We start from the raw sequence: 19,257 nt of genomic DNA, 5'->3' as shown, positions 1-19,257 counted from the left end.
CATAAACTCATTTGGGGTAGTAATCATCTGCTTTATGTAGGGCTCTGCAGTACGTGGGGTGAGCATCAGTGTTATTGTAAGACTGCCACATTGATTGAGTAGATAGAAATCACATGTTCCATATGATGCTGGCTTTTCATTTTTTCTTTTGTTCCTATTATCAGGATTTAAAACCAAGTAACATTGTAGTCAAGTCTGATTGTACATTGAAAATCCTCGACTTTGGACTGGCCAGGACGGCAGGCACAAGCTTCATGATGACTCCTTATGTGGTGACACGTTATTACAGAGCCCCCGAGGTCATCTTGGGAATGGGCTACAAGGAGAACGGTAGGGATGCCTCTGAGTAGCAGCCATGGAGACCGGGAAGAAAATGAGTACATGTTTCAGATAGCTAAACGTAATGTTCTCTTTCATGTATATGATTTTTTTTTTAAACAGGGCTGCCAGCCTTCATATTTAGAAGTTTTTGATTTTTAAATACTAAAAAGAATTACTCATTAAAAGTGTGAAGGATGTTTCTGAGAAGTAAGCTTTACTAAAAGAACACTAAAATGTAATAGCTAAAAAGAATTGTAAATGGAGTCTGATTAGACAGTCAAGTGGATACTAATGAGTGCACATGCTGTAGATACTGAGAAAAATTGCTATTTGGGTTGCAGCTCAGCTCAAAGTGAGTATGAAAACAGGAAGAAATCTGTCTATTGCATTTAACTATTTGGTTCTATGTCATATATTAGAGAGATGGCTCTGGTCATAGGAAAAGGTAAACAAAAATACACGACAAATCTTTGGAACGGGAATATCACAAATGCACAATGAATAGTCAATTTAGAATAATCCAAATTGTTCAAGTTGGATAAGAGTTTCTTTAATACTTTAAACTGCTCTACGATTAATATTTAGGATAGTGATTGCCTAGAAAATTTTTATAAATTCCAAAAACCACACAGAGAGAAAAATATTTTATATTACTGCTTTCATAAAGAAAATCTAGTATTAATGAACACTTTAAAGGAAAAGATAGAAAGAATTTTCAAAATGTATTACAATTTGATTTTATTGATTAAAATAAAGGATTTATAAAATGCCTATAGAAAGCATTGCAATAAATTATTTTGAAAAAAAAAACTCCAAAGAGTAATACAGCATATTAAAAAACATATGCAATATATTTAGGAATTAAAATAGTTTTAAATTAGGATTGTTATATGTACTCGGTGTACCTTTCATATTTATTTTTATATTTTATTATATTTAGTCCTAACAGTCTGTTTTTATAAGTTCTATAAAAATAATTATCAGTGTATTTTTATGGGCAGCTGTTACAAGGTACTTTTATGAAAATTTCCTGGCCACCAAATTTTAAAAAATGTCTTTGAGTACTTCCAGATTAGAAGAGAGGCAATACTTTTGTGAATTTGTGTAGAGGAAGAGGAAAAGTCAACTCTTGGGAAGATCAGAATCACTATGGTGGACAATGGCAAAATTCTGTTACCTTTTGACTTGGGGCTAGACACATCTAGCCCATTTTCTAAGGCAGTATCACATCTAACTTATTTGGAAAAGAAGATATTTGTATACATTCTTCACAAGTTATTTTTTAAAAATCAAAGGGGAACCAATTTACAAATTCAAGAAATCAGGGCTATACAAGGGTTTGGGGATCTGAATTTGCCTTTTATGGCTTTTCAGATCTTTGCTGCAGAAATGGCATATAATTTTATCGCTTTTCCTTTCCTCACTACAAAGGATTGCAAGATACTGTCTTAGTTTTTTGGCATCTCTAGATCCATGACAAAGCCATACCAAGCACTCTTGTGCTGTCCTCCCACTTACGTATGGGAAGAAGGTTATCATGCAGAAAAACTCGCTTGCTCCAACATCAGGCATGCCCACCTAACCTATGCACCTAACCCTGCCTTTCTTCCCCAAGGAGCATTTTGGCCTAATGTTTTTGCCTCGAAGTTCCCTTTGTCCTTACTAAAAAGCCATTCGGAAGAGGGAAAAGATTGGTTAGAGAAGGTGAAGCATGTTTGTTAACAAGTATAACTGAGAAATAAATCCATGTACGTAACATTTTTTAACACCTTTAATATTTTTTTTCGCTTTACTTCCAGATGACTCTTTTATACATGTGCTAATTAATCATATATGTTTTTTTCTTGAAATATTTCTAATAGAAACTAAAACTAATATTTATTTACCAGGATTACTTCTGAAGGAAAAACTAAGTCCTGAATACTAGGGATTCTAATCCTTCTGCCTTTAAAGTATGATTTCAGCCATTTCTTAGTTTCTTGGATTTGGTTGCAGGTACCAAAACCAAAAAATAACCAAACAAAAAGGTGGTCTTTTGTTGCCCTACTCCACGTAACTGAATCGAAGAGAAAATGGAAACAGCTACATGTGCGGGTTGATTAAGACACTTTTGGTTTAGCTGCTGCTTTTCCATGTCACCACTTCCTGGCACTAATGAGGCAATCTAAGGCACCCATAAAGTAGTTTTTTAAAATTAATTTGAGTTCTCACACTAGACATTGTTTCTGTAATATTATAGTGCTGATTTTAATGCACAGTTTTGAACAACTTTTGGTGGGAAACAAAATTGTACCTTCTAATCAAACTGTTCTTTTTCCTTCTCCTTCAGAGATCAATTATCTTAGTTAACTTTACTTTCCTCCCTTTTCTTCACTTCCCTCTCTCCTGTTCTAGTGGATATATGGTCTGTGGGATGCATTATGGGAGAAATGGTTCGCCACAAAATCCTCTTTCCAGGAAGGGACTGTATCCTTGTACCTTTTGCTGCAGCTTTACCTGTTTTGTTCTATCTCCCTTTAAACACATAATGGTTTTACCAGGAGAGTAAAGATAGAAGCAAAAAGTTGGGTAAGTGGTGTAACTGATTTTTTTAAAAAGTGATAATTTTTATAATCTGACCAGTACTGAAGACTACTTACCAATTAAATTTCAATGGGCTTTTTTTTCCTTAAATTATTTTCTTTTCTATAATTTAAAGTAGCAAAGCTATTTTTTTCATCAATGAGAGGCCACCAAATCTCACATGATTAAAAATATATTTATTTTTATCACTAGAGAAAAAGTCACTACTTGCAAGTATTTTCCATCTGCTTTCTAAAACTATTTTGTGCTTCTAGAACATTTAGGAATAATAATTTCTCTCCTTGCTGACGTCTTAAGCTTTTGTTTACAGCTTCATTGATTTGAATTATTCCTGACACTATGTTCAGTCTTAAATAGGTCTATGTAGCATTTTCTCCTTAAAACATGCACTTCCACATTTAAAAATCTTAATTATTATTCAAATTGCCAGATGTTTGGTGGGTTTAAAATAGGCTTCCCTCACTTGACTTGGAGATGTGACTTAAACATAGATAATTGCTTTTCCAACAAAATTTAGAATTTTAAACAGCAGTGTTGATTTGAATTCTACCACTGAATCCTGTACTAGATTCCATCAGAAATTCCTGAGTGATATCTATGATTTGGAATTGTTAAATGAGCTGGTATATTTCTGAAATGACCAAAAGCTTACTTTCTAACAAAGGCACATATTTATCATTGTAGTATATAGATAATAAAGCTTATGTGGTAATAGAAAATATACTTTTATAAATACAGAAATACTTGGCCAATACACAGTACTGAAATCTAAGTACTACAATTATGGATAATTTTAACAATGATAATGCAAGACTGAGTCCAGTGTCTTCACTACATATGACGTTTTTGGAAATTGGCAATAAAACTGTGGTCCATAATTCCATTAAATATTATATATGATTAATAAGAAAGCTCTATTAAGGAACTCTTTTATTATATAAGAAGGATTATGATTATTATTTAATAGATGTAAAGTAGAAGAAAAGGCCTATATAAAAGAAAACCAAACAGTAAGTACTTAATACCACAATGAGCACACATTTATGTGGGCGTTTATTCATTCTTCTGGATATTAACAAGATATTCTCTAAATTCCAGAATAGTGGAAGAGTAATGACATTTTCTAAAACTATACTGTCTAATATGTAGCCACTAGCAACATGTAGCATTCAGCAATTGAAATTATGGCTATTCTGAATTGAGAGGCGTTATATGTGCAAAATGTGTACTAGATATTGAAGCTATAAAAAGAAAACGTAAAATATCTTAATAATTTATATATTGATTATGTATTAAGATACTTTATTTTACTTTCATTTTACTTTATATTTACTATTTGTATTTTGAGGATTAGTTATATATCCAATGTAGTTGATTTGAACAATATCGTAATTCATTCATATTTAAATGTACTAATTTCATTAAAAAGTGTTTTTTTTTCCTTTGTTCATTTGTCTTAAGGATATAATACTTTTCAAACCCACTCTCCCAAAAAGGAAATTCTCAATCAGTTCTTAAAGCGAATAGCCACATCTCTATAATGCATTGTTAGTGAAAGACAAAATGTCACAAAATATCTCATTTCCATGTGACATTGTTCTTACAGGTTGTTTGATTTTCATGGTTCTCTGCAATCTAATTTAGCTCTTCAGACATTTATCAGGGTTGCTTTTCATTTATTTTAACAATATTAAATTTAAAAGCCAAAAAATGAGGAAAAATCAAAACATTTTTAACCCAAAATAATTCTTCAGAAAAACAAGCAAAGATAATAACACCACATTGATAATTCCACATTCTTCCACAGATTGTTCTCTTCAAAGTCTTTTTTTCCCATTTATTCTAGCTTATGTTTTAGAAAAATGTTTGTAACTTAAATTGTGCAAAAATCAATGCATAAAATATATATTTTTGATAAGTTTAGTACTAGAAATTGAATAAATCCTATGACAGTAAATTTAGATTGTTATAAGGGTTTGCATTCTGAATTCTTTTGTCTCATGTGATGATTATGTAGAATATCAGTCTTTGATAGCCTAGTGCCATTTATGATAATGATGCTGAATGAGGACCGAAAGAGTAAACAGGGAAATTACATAAAGACATTTATAGTAGAAAACATCTTGCTTAAGTTAAACTCTACTTAAATATGAGTAAATAATTTCCAGATGAAATGAATTAGAACTGCCATCTCATTGAAAATGTTCTATTTGAATTTAAATCCTTAGTTCATTTTACCTATAAGTAAAATTATAATTTAATGTCTTAAGTCATGGCTATATTTTAAAAATAAATGAACCCATAGAAATCCCCATTAAACAATGGACAACATATTCTGTTTTTTTGAGTGGAATTGTTTTCTTAACCTTTGCATGAAATTATTACCATTTTATGAGTAGAGCTTCCTCCTGAATCAAGAGACCAGAGCACTGAACTAACCTCACTAAACCGTGATGACCAGACACAGTTGAGGTGCCAATGGAGGTTGTGTATATGGAGAAGAATCATGCTAATATATTGAGATCTAAAGGATTCTATCATTTATTGGAAGTAATTTCAAAGTTTAGTATATGCAAATTGATAACCATGACTACCTCTAAGATTTTCAGAGACTTAAAAAGAAAATTAATCATAGGTTCTCTTGACTTTCACTTAGAATTATTCAGAGTAATTTATATAGAATTTCTCTGAAGCTAAAAAATGGTGTGATGATACTCTATCATCATAATCGACAGAACTTTTTAGTGTTCCCTTTCTTAATCTGCATCTTAAGCAAAAGTAGTAAAACATCTTGACAAATCAAGATATCTTATGAAATTGTCATGGATAACTTAAAGTGTTAGCCACTTTTTCACTTAAAACTGTCTTTGCATTTGAGAAACATTGCGTGGGTTTCTTGGCTATCAAGATATGATCCAGATGATATCACAGGGTAGTTTTTTGATTAGTAAGTTAAAGTATTGGCTAAATAAATAAGTAAATAAATATTCATATTTGCTTTTTCCGTTAACTAGTTTGCTAATCTTTTAATATCCAAAGAGACATTTATAAAATATTTAATTTTTATTACATAGTTTTTTAAAATGATACGAACATACACTGTTATACACTCAATTTTCGTTATACTGTTATGATTAAAACCTGTTTCATAGTATATATGTTGACAAAATATGCAGTATAGCTAAAATGTCTTAGACCTATGATGAATTCAAGTTAGAGAGCAATAGATATACCAGGCCCATTATTTTCTTTATATAACCCAAAGATCATATGAGGTGTCAGTGACTTTACATTTCATTCAGATTTTTTTCTTTTAATAAGGACTTACAATAAAGCAGTTTTGTGATGGTTTCTTAGAAGGTTTTGTTGACTTTTTTTTAGGACTATCTAGTCACTCCTTTCACCCACTTCGAACTCCAACCTAGGCATGCCATATTCTTGATTACTGAAGGCTCATTCATATACTACCAGTATAGTTTTCATGAGTTCTTTCCTTAAACTTGCTTCTTATAGACACACTCTTTCTACTTTATTGTTTTTCCATTCTACTTCAAGTGGCAGCACCTTCTTTGAACGAGGCTCGTAATAGTCCCTTTATTTAGAGTTTTTGGATGGCATGCTCTGGACCTGGGTGATGTTAAAGACAGACACAGTGTATTCATTTGAAACTTCTATGCCTCAAGTATATTATCTCTAATTAGCACTGACAATTGCACTGCTAAAATGCCCCCCTCTTGCCTTTCCCTCTGAAGATACAAGAAATTTCAGTTAGAATTAAAAGAATATATACATATAACCTCACCAAGGAGCCACGTTGTTAAGGAAGAGGCAAATGATTTTTCAAAACATATTTGAAGAAGTAAATACTATTTAAAGAATTAGCTAAATAAATAAATATTCATATTTATTTATTTATTTACAAAGTAATTGAATGTCATATCTTTTCTAAACTTGAACATGGAAATTAGGAATATTTAAAGTAAAATACACAAAAATTGGAGATGGTGGATTATAATATTCATTTAGTGCAGACAAATGTTCGTAATCCTTTTTACCTCCTTGAAATAACTGTGCTTACTTCCTAATAAACTTTTGCAACTAATACCTTGCTATAATTTGAGTCTGTTTCCTAATATTAGGGTAACTCAGGGTTCTTTCAAACAAAACATAATTTAGGGCTTTAAATAAAATTGGGATGTAAAAATCCAGTGATCATTCTTTCACACCAAGCAAATTGCAGATAATCATAAACATAAAAAAAGATTATTCATTTATTATTTCTTTGCATTTATTTAAAAGAATATATTTTCACCATTAATTTGCTTACTACTCTTCTCCATTATTACTATTTTGAGGAAATCTGAGTGAGACAGGAATCACTAGAATGAGAGTTGGAGATTTTGTGGGGATCCGAAAAGATGGATGGAAGTCATAGATATAAGAAGGAAATCCCTTCTCCAAGGTGTTTACAGTAATAGACCAGAGTCCACTAGAGGGCAGAGGAAGGCATAAAGGTCCTAAAAGTTGTTTGGTGAGTTATACAGCCAGGAGGCAGAAAGTGAGGGAGGACCCAGAGCATGGGCTTCTGAGGAGAAATAAAAGGCAAGAAATTGAGGAGCTGGACCTCGACCCCTTGATGCCTTGGAGAGGAATCTACTGAATGCTATCATGCACAAAACTTCACTAGAACTGCCGGGGCCCCAGAAGTTTCCTGTCTGTTGGAAATGTATGTAGAAGGTTTAAAAGCATGTTGTTTTTTCCTGTCCCTCTACAGTTCTGTAGGTAGATTACTGAGCAATCTTTAAAAATGAAGTGAAATATTCAGGGCGTGGTGAGAAACTACAAACAATAAAATGCATTCCTTAGTCATTGCTGTAATATTCCATTTAAACTGCTGTTGGTTCATTTAGCTCTTAGGACAGAGTTCCTGAATGGTGATACATACTGTGGGACTCTCTCCCTTCAGCAGTCAAATAAGTCTTGAGCACATATTGGAATAGGGCTCCAAGAACTGGCTTTTGATCCTATTTACTTTAGTCATGTGACATCTCCTAAACTTTATTTTATAAAATACCTCCTTTGCCTATCTTACAGAATTGCTGTGATGATAGTCATTTTATACACATAAAACATTAGATGTTTACAAACATATACGCACTTGTAAATACCTTCAAAGATAAGGAACTCCAATTTTTATGTTATAGTTGGGGGAACTTAGCCCAAATAACCTTCAAAATGAATTAGATAAACTATAAAAAATAAAAATAACTAAAGGTCCACCTAGAATAAAAAAATACTCTCTCAGATGACAAGAAACCAAATTATATGTTATATTAATTAGACAACAGTGAAAGAAAGGAAAAAATGAATAGTTTTCTATTTACTAAAGCATGTCTGCAAGCTGATGCACAGGATGAAATAAGGATATTTACATGCATTTTCAGGAAGCTTGTATTTAATTTGGTGATAATGTGAGATATTCAGAGCCAGTATTTACTGTTTGTTGATTAGAATATGAAAAGCTTAAAAAAAGACATTTTTTCAACATTAGGATTTCTTTAAATTACTTCTTTTTGTACACTTCAAAATTACATGGATTTTGAAAGATGATAATTTAAAATATTTTGGTGCAGTAAACATATTATTTAATTGTTTTTATGGTAAGGTAGTTTGCAAGTTTATTAGTCTATAACTTTATTTATAACAATATAAACCTAGAAATTTTCCCCTTTATTATAACTTTCATCAGATTTTTCTGTTTAATAAAAAAGCAAATAAAAATATGAGGTCTTTTAAATAAAGGTTAAAATGAATAATATGATGACATAGAAGTTACAAAGAAAAGCAGGTTGAGTAGGTAGACAGACTCAAGGAAAAAATCTTCCTCTGATTTCCTGGCATTAGAATATTTAGCATTGTGATTCACAAATATTGTTAATTGTTTTTACTTAGATTCATATGTATAAAATATGTACCTTCTCAGTTTGTTTATATTTATCAGTAGTCTTTTACAATTTTGTTTTGCACTGAAGTTTAAAACAATGTGCTTTTGTTAAACACCTAATTAAATTTATAAATTTTGAACATCAACTATACAAAGAAACGGAGTTCTCATTTTAAAAAACTATAATAATTTTGCTATTATACTTAGAAGTATCCAATAAAAGAAAATGTATCAAAGCACATTGTCTGAATCCTAAACTAAATTAAGAATTTAGTTAGGTTAAGGAGAAAAGCAGTGTAGTCTCAAAGTCATGTTGCCAGAACCACTGAAATATTTGCCAGGTTGCTGGATTGAAGCTCACAGAGTCCAAAAATGTTTCATTGTGGATTAGCATCCAAGCCATTACACAGAATGTGAAAGTAGCAGTATAGTGAGTGCTTTATTTAAATTTAACTTGCCAGGGCCTACATTATATTATTTTTATCTCTTGGCTAGAAATAGAAAAGATAATTTACTATAATCTAATGCCTAACAGATGATACCACACTCGAGATTTTCTCACTTAGAAAATTAAAAACCATATATTGGTAACACCACAACTCACTTAGCTTTTGTTTTAAGGAAAGTGACTTAGTTTCTGAGTGTTAAAATTGCAAATGAATATACTTTCTGCCTATGGGGACACTGAATGCAATAAATGAGAATCATAAAAGCAACCAGAATTCTACCTGGGTAGCATTAGTATACAAAACTCTTATGGAGACCAAAACACTGTGTCAGACTGTCTAGAAAACATCAAAATCCAGTTTCCAACAGTGATTGAATTTAGTAATATCTTCTAAGATTTATGTACAGTCAATATTCATTGAAACATTTTTTAAATTGTATAAAATAATTCAGTTACTCTGAAAAGCAGATTATATATTAGTTGAGGGAAGGCTTACCACCACCCCAGTAAGCTTCCTGTCCCAGTAAGATAAAATATCATTCTTTTATTACCTATTTCTTGTTTTAGTTGTGATGACTAATTCATAAAATCTGGTACAATAGCTTTATTTTGAGAAATAATCCTGTCTTGAGTATATAAAAATCCATGTAAATTCACGTGCATATATTTCACTTTTGTAATACATAATGACCAAGTTTGCCATTTTCAGGAATAAGGCTTTGAAACACTTAGGTGGCATAAGCATGGATTATCTATAGAAATAGTGGATAGTGAATCAAGTTAAACGAGGATTGGAAAGGTTTCCACAGTATTATCACCTTGGAAAGATTCATTAAAATAAAGAAAACGAAATTCAACATATATTCATCAGTAGTTCAGATGTAGAGTTTATATCTCTGCATGATTTTTATGCAAAGCTTTGTGATCTATTAAGTCTATTTTTGGTTATTAAATAAAAAATAAGAATAAATGTTTAAAAAGTCCCCGATAGGTTTGTGGCAGAAACAGCTTTTCCTCAAATGTTTGAATAGATAACAGGCAAGATAAAACACTGCTTGTTGAGTTTTTATCTCTCTATATTTTTTTGTGTCTCTTTTCCAATATCTATAAAAAATAGATACACTGTTATAAGCAACTTAGTCAGACCGATAACTTTGGACAGTACGATAAGAATACTTGCAATTCAAAAATAAATACATTTTTGGAGATCTTTTTTTTTCTTTTAATCAAAAATTCTCATAATACCAACCTCTTTTGAGACAGATATTATCTGGAATTACAAATGCATTAATAATAAAGGATGCACAACTGTTTGCTCTATCTTTCCCTGATATTTCTGCATGTTACTGCTTTCCTAAAACGGAAGCAAAACCAATTTGCTTCTCTGGTATGCTTATCACCTTTAAAGCTGTAACCATTCCTTTGCAGTGATCACTCTGTTTAGGTGTTAAGTCAAACTATGGAAACTTTGAGTTTAATCTGAGTGAGATTTTCATATTGGAAAGAATCTCATGAGGAATACTTTAAGGTTACTGCCAAATTACAAGATGTAATTTGAAGAGTAAGTGGAGCAAATTATAGTGGCTACTATCTTAATGCCTTTTCAACTATTTGTTCTACCTTCTACATCCCTTATTCCCCACCCTCCCACAAGAATGACCTGTTTCTCTTTCTGACTTCAAGAGGAACATGTGAGTAACCAACAATAGTTAAAGAGCAAGATTTCACTTTTTTGCTTCTCCTTTCCCCATTTTGCCCCTCCCTGTGAATCCTCTGCTCTAGCTTCCTGGTTTTAAGTTCTGGATGATAACTGGCAACAGCAGAGAGACCATCATAATTTCACCTTAAATTTTAGTGTTTCTTTTTCATTCACAATTTCAGAATAAGTGTCAGCTCTCTAGTCATGTTGATTATCTCTTGTTGAACCATCCCTTTTTGAAAGCCAGCATTTCTTACCGTTATAAAGCAACCACATCTATAAAAATAAGCCAAGGCTTCCTATTTAGAAACTTGCTCCTTTGATGGGAATCAATGAAACTGAGCCAGCATATTCCAAAACATTTATTCTTGAACTGGCATTCACTTCTGGAAATTTATTCACATTTATAAATAAGAATAAATGTGTTTTATAAAAGAAATCCTTTCTTTTGAAGTTACTGGCAGCTTTTCTTTCTTTCCCCCACTCCCAAATATGGTACACAAAAGAATAAAAAATGAACTGATTTACATGTTTCCCATATTAAAACAATCTACAATAATTTACAATACAAATCAGTAGGATTCTAGTAGATAAATGTAAATTAGACCTTTTAAATCAGAAACTAAATTAATCATTGAATTATAATTGCAAAGTAGTATTCATCATACATTGGGCAACATTGAGCAGTGTTGTTACTTAGCAGAAAGGGTCCTGACATTCTTGTTTTCTCTCCCATTTCACTGTTTTAAAACACTAATGATCATAAAATTGGCCTCTCATCCAGTCAGCGAAAGGTCAGACCATTGCTCTATGGCATGGGTAGCCAAGTGGTTTCATTTATTTGCTCTTCTATTCCTGTCTTCTTGTTTATCTTCATGTCATTTTTGTTTTCAGTTGACATGTGGTCAGTAGGGTGCATCATGGGAGAAATGATAAAAGGTGCAGTGCTGTTTCCTGGCACTGATCGTATCCTTCTTAGCAGCCAGTGGTCTCTATGGGTGTCATTCTCAATTTCCTTTGGTCAAAAATATAATCTTGCTGATGGTATGCATTCACATCTCTTAGAGGGGTTCTATGAGTCTCCAATGTCAAATGTTTACAGCTGGCATCATGGTAGAATAACTGTCTCTTAGGAAGATCTTACATGGATATTACAGTATCAAAAATGAAACATTCAGCATGGTATCAAAAGGTCTGCTTTAATTCATTCCTATGAAACTAATTATAGTGATATGCTCTTCTTTATTGCTTTTTGTTGTAGATATTTCAAAATTAATTTCTATTCATAGCTAGATAATAAATGACCAAATATTTCAATTTTAAGACTGAAGATTTATGCTTTTTACATCATAAGAATATTCACTTGACATAGAATTCTAATCAGTTAGATTTATGTTCATCCACAAATACAATTGGTTTAACATATTCAGAGAACATGCATATGAATTTTATTTTTAAATTGCTCAACCTCTTCTAAAATTCTTTTTCTCATTCACTTAATTTATAGAAATAATTGCTCCAATTCTTATTATTTTCTCCACATTATTAACAAGTACAATAATTAAAACCTCATTAATTAATAATAATTATATAAAATATCTGAAGAAATAAATTTATGCCTCCTCTTAGGCAGCAAATAATTAGCAAGTAAAGATTCCAGAGGCTCTGAAGTATTAAATAGATATGGATACCATGTGATTAGTATATGGGTGCATAATAACATTTCTTTGTTTGTTAAATATTCTATACTCAGTCGTTTATGAAAATATTATGTCCTCATCATACTAAAAATAAAATCTCTGCTTAAATGATCATAATTCAAAACTAAAACTGAACCTATAATAATGAGGTTTTAATATGTAATTAAAGTAAATCTAGTTACTAATGCAGTGTATCCTAACCATATTATAATTAGCCTTTTGCTTTGAGGATTGATATATGACATATATGGTTATATATGTGCATATATATATGTTACAAATGTGGATTTACATAGAGTTTTAAACACATATTCTCTGTATGTATTAAAGGACCAGTTTAGGGAATGATTGAGTTAGGCACTCAATTGATATTTGTCAAATGAAAGAACTTAAGCTAAAATATTTTATTTAGTTAAAAATAAAGCTGCACTGTTTTTATTTCTATTCTTGCTAAAAACTTTTTTCTACTCTTATAAGACACATTTATTTTTTAAAATGTGTCTATATTGCAGTTTAGTCTTCTATGTTTACACTTTATTAAATAATATCTAAAAATTTACCACATTCATGTTAATGTTAATATTATTTAGAAGTATGTTGACTTGTTAAAAAAGCTAAATTCCCTCAGACTTCTTAAAAACAGCCTTTCTTTGATTACCAACAAATTATAAACTCGAGTTTGGTCTTTGAACATGGAATATGAAACAGTTCTTAAATTTTGGCTCATTTTAGACATTTGATGAAAATAAGCTCAATGTTAACTTTGTACTCTTGATTTTTCAGCAGTGCATTGTGGTTGAATAACTGATAACCGAAATGAATATTTGCCCTCTGTAAATTAAAATGGTCGATTTTCAGTACTCTTACATTTTATGTTAAAGAAAATCATTTCAGATTTCTACAACTGAGTTATTAAATATGGATTAACATTTCTTAGAATTCATTTATTGGGAGAAGTTACTTGGGTACCAATTTTTCGTTTGGGTATCAAAATCCCTTATAAGTAAAGCTTTAGGCAGTTGCTAATGTTAATGTATTATATTAGATGCCCTTTCAATGCCTGAGCTTGATATGTGATATTGAGTTATTTCTGGAGCTCTTATATGGGGATACATTTGTAAATTTCCTGAAGAGTGAATAAGAATTATTTTCTAAAGTGTCTCCGCGGAGTGTAGGGTGTGGTCTTTCAATGATTTCAAGCATGTTGGTTAAAGTTTAAATCAGTCTTTCGCAAACAAACAATTTATGAACATTGAATATTATAAAGTTAACTTCTTAAAATGAAGAGAGATTATTTGTTTAAAAAATTTTTTGTTATTAGAAATGACTGATCTGAGGAGGTAATAAATTATATCTGAATTTATTAGTTAAATAGAACCTTTAAAATGGAGCTAGAGATATACAATATATATACTATACATCTATACAATACATCATAAGGATTCATACAATTTTTAAACATTTCTTCATTTATATAAAGACGTTCTCAAAGTAAATGATTTCTAAAAATTCTTGCAATATGAACTATACAAATCTTCTTAATATATAAACTAACTCAATAGCAAAACTTAAAATATTAATAAGGTCTTATATCCTTTATCTTTTATACTTAAAAAAATACAACACATTATTTTTAGAATTGAGAAATTTTGATAGCCAAATATAACTCTCAAAATTCTATGTTTATAGCTACTTTGTTAGTAGATATATTTTAAGTATATATTAATTGAATTTTATTCAATTCAAATATGTTTTTAATTCTCTACAGAAGAATTGGAAATCAACTATTGAGATAATTTTATTTTGAGAGATCTTATGAATTTCATCATAGCAGGAATTTTGGCTTTAAAATTACAATATGTTTTATACAAATGAATTAATATTAAATATATAGCTTTTGAAGAAAATTAGTGAATTGAACACATATATACTACCACACAGGTTAAAAAAATAGAATCTTACCAATAAATGCCTTTTAATCTTTTTGTGTGATTCTCTCCAATCACATTCTCTGTTCTCCCCACAGAGATCACTATGGTCCTAAATACGTGTCTTCACAATCTCCTTGACTGTGTTTTACATATTGTATTATTATTATTTTGTTACTTGCTTTTTTTTTAAGTTAATGTTTATTTTTTAGATTTATTCATGTTGACATATTAGAAATAGTTCATTCATTTTCATTGCTGTATAATATTCCAGTCTGTGACTATTCTATTAACTAATCCAGTCTCCTATAAATAGACTTTGGGATATATTCAATTTTTGTTTCTGTTTTTATAAACAATGATGATATGATTATACATGTCTAGGAGAACATGGGCAAGGTTTTCTTTATGATAAATGCCCAGGCTCATAGGTTTGCACATTTTTAATTTGTGCAACATCAAATTGATTTCTAAAGTAGCAGTATATAGATGTAACTGTCTACTTCACAACCTCACCAACTCCTGGTATTGTCAAATTTGTTTTTAAATTTGTTACCAATCCCTTGGATATAAAATACTATTTCAATGGAGTTTTAATTTACTTTTTCTTGATTACAGGGAGACTGAGCATCTTTTCTTGTTTATTGGCCATTAGTATTTTCCTCTTGGAAAAGTATCCTGTTTTTTTTAAACAATTTTTTCTATTGTATATTTTTATTGATTAGTAGGACTTCATATAATTGGACACCTAATCTATGTCAATATCATGTGTTGCAAATATCTTCTCTCCTGTATTTAGATTATTTCCCCATTTTATAGTGATTTTGAAATTTAGCAATCTCTTTTTTTATGGTTCATATATTTTTATATCTTGTTTAGGAATTCTTTGACGCCTTTATATTCTCTTATAATTTTAATGTGAATGTTTTAAAGTCTAATTTTTTTACATTTAAGCCTTTAGTTCACATGGAATTGATTTTTCTGTATGTTGTGAAAAGGTATTCAATTTATTTTATTCTATTTCCATTTACTGACTAGCTTATTCTTTCATCACTGATATATAATGGTGACCTTGTCATAAGTTTCCATATGTTGAGAGGAGGTGTGTTAGATTCTGGGCTGTATATTCTGTTCCATTGGTCTGTCTAACTCTATATCATTACTACCCTTTTTTAATGACTACAAATGTATACTATGGGCTTATATATCAAATTGGGTAAATACCTCTCCTATTTTTGTCTCCTTTAGAAGTATCTTAGCTATTAATGAATTATTGTTCTTCCATAAAATTTTTAGAGGTGAGTTGTTAGCTTATATAAAAAAGATTTCTATTGGTATTTATACTGGAATTGTATTGAATCTATAGTTCAATTTGTATAGTTATTATTTTAGTTAAGCCATTTTAAATCTTTTGTACATAAAAGGATCTTAGCACACACTAATTTTAGTTCTAATTGTTTTAACTGCATAAATTAACAATATTTTATTGAGAACAGGTAGATTTTGTTTAGATTCACTCTTATGATTATCATTTTCTTGGCTTACTACTACTTTCTGCAATTTGGCCTTTTATTTTGAGATTATTTTCTTTGCTCCTCAAGTACACCCTTTGGGAGTTTTTAGTGGGAGTCTTTGATGATAAAATTCTGTTTTTGATTGGGTTCTCTTACTTGAAAGACAGTTTAATTGGATATAGAATTTGAGATTGACAGTTATTTTCCTCCAGCATTTTAAAGATATTATTTCACCGACATTTTGTTTCCAATATTGCTGGTGAATAATTAGCTGTCAGTGTAATAGTCATCTTTGGAGATAAATTCTTTTTCTCTGATTTCATTTAGGATTCTTGGTGTTTGGCTTTCTGCTGCTTCTCTACCATGTGACTAGGTGTGAGTTGTTTTTTTGTTGTTGTTTCGTTCTGTTTTTTTTTTTAATCTACCTTGGGATTCACTGTGTTTCCTAAATTCTAACCTATCTCCAATTCCTGGAATTTCTCAGCTTCTGTTTCTTTAAATATTTTCTCTCCCCTATTTTTTTACATTATCTCCATAAAAATTCAACAGATATTTTTAAACATCTACTATGTGCTGGGTACTTTCTGTCTCCAGGTATATATCAGTAAACAAAACCATCATCAAAAAAATCATGACATCATGAAATTCTTGACATGAAATTTACAATAAAGGCACAGTATATTAGAAGGTGATAATAGCTGAAGGATAAGAGAGATCAAAATGCTAAGATGGGGAGACAGGGATTGTCTCCTGCTTCCTTTAACATAAAATGTTTTGTTAGGTATGCCTCATATGGCGTGTTTTCTTGACCTCATATAAACTTGATTGTACCTTTTAAACCTTCCTTTTACATATCGTATACCTAGCAATGAATGTAATCTTCCAGAGAGGGTCTCACAGAACAGAGTACAGTGTCACTATAACTCTCTTAAGTAGAATTCTATATTTCTGTTAGTGTTAGAAGCTATTTCTATTAGCTCCTTTATTTAAAATCATTTTATTTACCAATCTTAAAAGAAACTTGGTATTTTTCAGCTATAAAATACAAATGTCAAATTGAATAATCTCTAAGGCCTCTTCCCAGTTTCAAAATACAGGTAGAGTCAGATCCAGCCTTCATGAGATAAGAATATCATACAATTTGAGGAGGGTATTATGTACAAAAAAATTAATATTATAAATGCAAAATGAGGGCTGATGCAAATGACAGGCCCCAAAGATTAACCTTCAATAGCTTCATGAATATTCTACCCTTGTGACACATATTGATATATTACTGGATTTACTTATATGTGAAATGTCTCTCCATATTTTTTAGCTTTGTAAGTAAATATAGATTACAATAATAAATAGATTTATAAAATAAAATAGATTGTACTAAGATCCACATACATCATGCTTCAAATATCAGCTTTTGGATAGTTTGTGTCTCACAATATCCCACTAGCAATCTGTTGCCAGTGAACAAATAACTTTTTACTTAAATTGTCAGCTTTGAGTTTAGAATGTGTTCTGGCTTATATTTCCTCTTCCTGTGCTATTTATAATGGATGATAGTAACAATTGTGCATTAAATCATTTATTTATATTTTGTGTTTTCAGAATTTGAGAGGTACTTTTGAGAGGAAAGAACATTTTCAAATGAAAAAAAAGAGTAAAAATATTTTAAATGGAACAAAACAACTTAAGAAAATCTGGATCCAGAGCTCTTGTCACATGTGTATATATTTCTAACCTGATCTTTACACTTGTCCTCAGAAATGAGAGCTTTTTTTTTTTTGAGAGAAAATTTTATCATAGAGAAATATGAAGTAATTACTAAAATAAATTGTCAAATATTTTGAACTTTACATAGAGTAACTTTTTGTACTTTCTGTGAGTGGCATCCCATAGGCGATAGCAACACATAATTTCAATCCTTCTTTAGATGACGATAGACAGGATCCCTCTTCCTCTGTTGATAACCTATGTGTGCCATTTGTCCCATGGTCTTTTCAGGAAAGCGACATGGAAAAAAGGGATAAATATTAAGATATTTCTTTCCCTGAAGTATTTTCACATGAATGACCCCCTGAAACATGTTAGTATTTTATTCTTAAATCTGGTTTAGTAATTCACAAGGGACTGTTAGTATATTCTACGTTGGTGTTTCTCAAAATATAGTCCAGGAGCCATCTGGATTGCAATTCCTATTGGTGTTTTTGTATGATATAATCTCAGATCTATGGACTCAGAATTTTGTAGATTGGTAGGAGAAAGTGGAGGGATCTGTATTTCATAAGTCCCTTATGTCATAAATATTCACGTTAAGGAACCACAGTTTTATATCATGATGCTTAACACTTAGCATGCATGCCTCCACTTCATTATTGCATAGTCACTGCAGACATCGCTAATTGATTCTAGTATTTTTTCGTGCAGGACTAACATAAATCCACATAGTAATACTCAATATAATGCCTAGGCAGTCAGTTGGTTTGATAGATAAAATAGCCTCTCCTGAAGCTATTCTATATGGACAGTGTTCTTAGGCAATATATATTTTTTAAAATATACTTAACAATTTGGAGATAAACACTGATATTCTTTAAGCTGCAAATTGATATCAGAAAATTTTACACAAAATATTGAATATAGAGCTTAGAGTAGAGTAGAAAGCAAGTCTGAATTCAAAAAGGTGTCAACTCTGGAAACCACATTCATAATAATAAAAAGGAATCAATGATGGAAGAAAACATAAAAGAAGATACAATTCAAAAGACATATTAGAATGAGGCCTTTAAACAACTCTTTATAATTCCACTTAGTAGTTTCCGAGAGCTTAAGTGTAAATAGTATAAATTATGTTCATAATTTTGACTTAAAATACCCAGAAAAAGATAAGGCATTATGTTTAAGGCAGTTCGTGATATGTTTTAGTAAGTTCCCAAACCAAGGAATTTAAAGGGAAAGGAGTGCATGAAATGTAATTTCTTAGCAAATTGATAAAGTTAATGAATAATTCTAACTTTTAGGATTTCAGATACTCATTTTTAGAATCTGTTTTATTCATCTATTACAATCCTATTTATTGAAGACATTAGCAATAGTAAATATTAGCACATTATCCTGTCATCATAC

The 19,257-nt window shown here is 30.6% G+C and overlaps 1 protein-coding gene across 29 annotated transcripts in view; it reads left to right on the top strand.

The window, feature by feature from the left end:
* The window catches only part of MAPK10 (mitogen-activated protein kinase 10), a 431,719-nt gene that overhangs the window by 364,891 nt on the left and 47,571 nt on the right, over positions 1 to 19,257 (top strand). For 25 of the 29 annotated variants that reach the window (XM_039845820.1, XM_039845825.1, XM_039845821.1 and 22 more), the window contains 2 exons: positions 165 to 330; positions 2,716 to 2,787. In XM_039845820.1, coding sequence (XP_039701754.1) covers positions 165 to 330; positions 2,716 to 2,787 — 238 coding nt within the window. Of the gene's footprint in view, positions 1 to 164; positions 331 to 2,715; positions 2,788 to 11,889; positions 11,962 to 15,241; positions 15,297 to 19,257 lie in introns of all 29 variants that reach the window. The other 4 variants (XM_039845799.1, XM_039845802.1, XM_039845827.1 and 1 more) reach the window with 3 other exon arrangements.

Source organism: Pteropus medius, unplaced genomic scaffold (genome assembly GCF_902729225.1).
Source record: "Pteropus medius unplaced genomic scaffold, Ma_sr-lr_union100, whole genome shotgun sequence".
In the NCBI taxonomy this organism is placed as follows: Eukaryota; Metazoa; Chordata; class Mammalia; order Chiroptera; family Pteropodidae; genus Pteropus; species Pteropus medius.
Note: the sequence above shows the minus strand (reverse complement) of the source record. Positions and strands in the feature narration are given on the sequence as shown.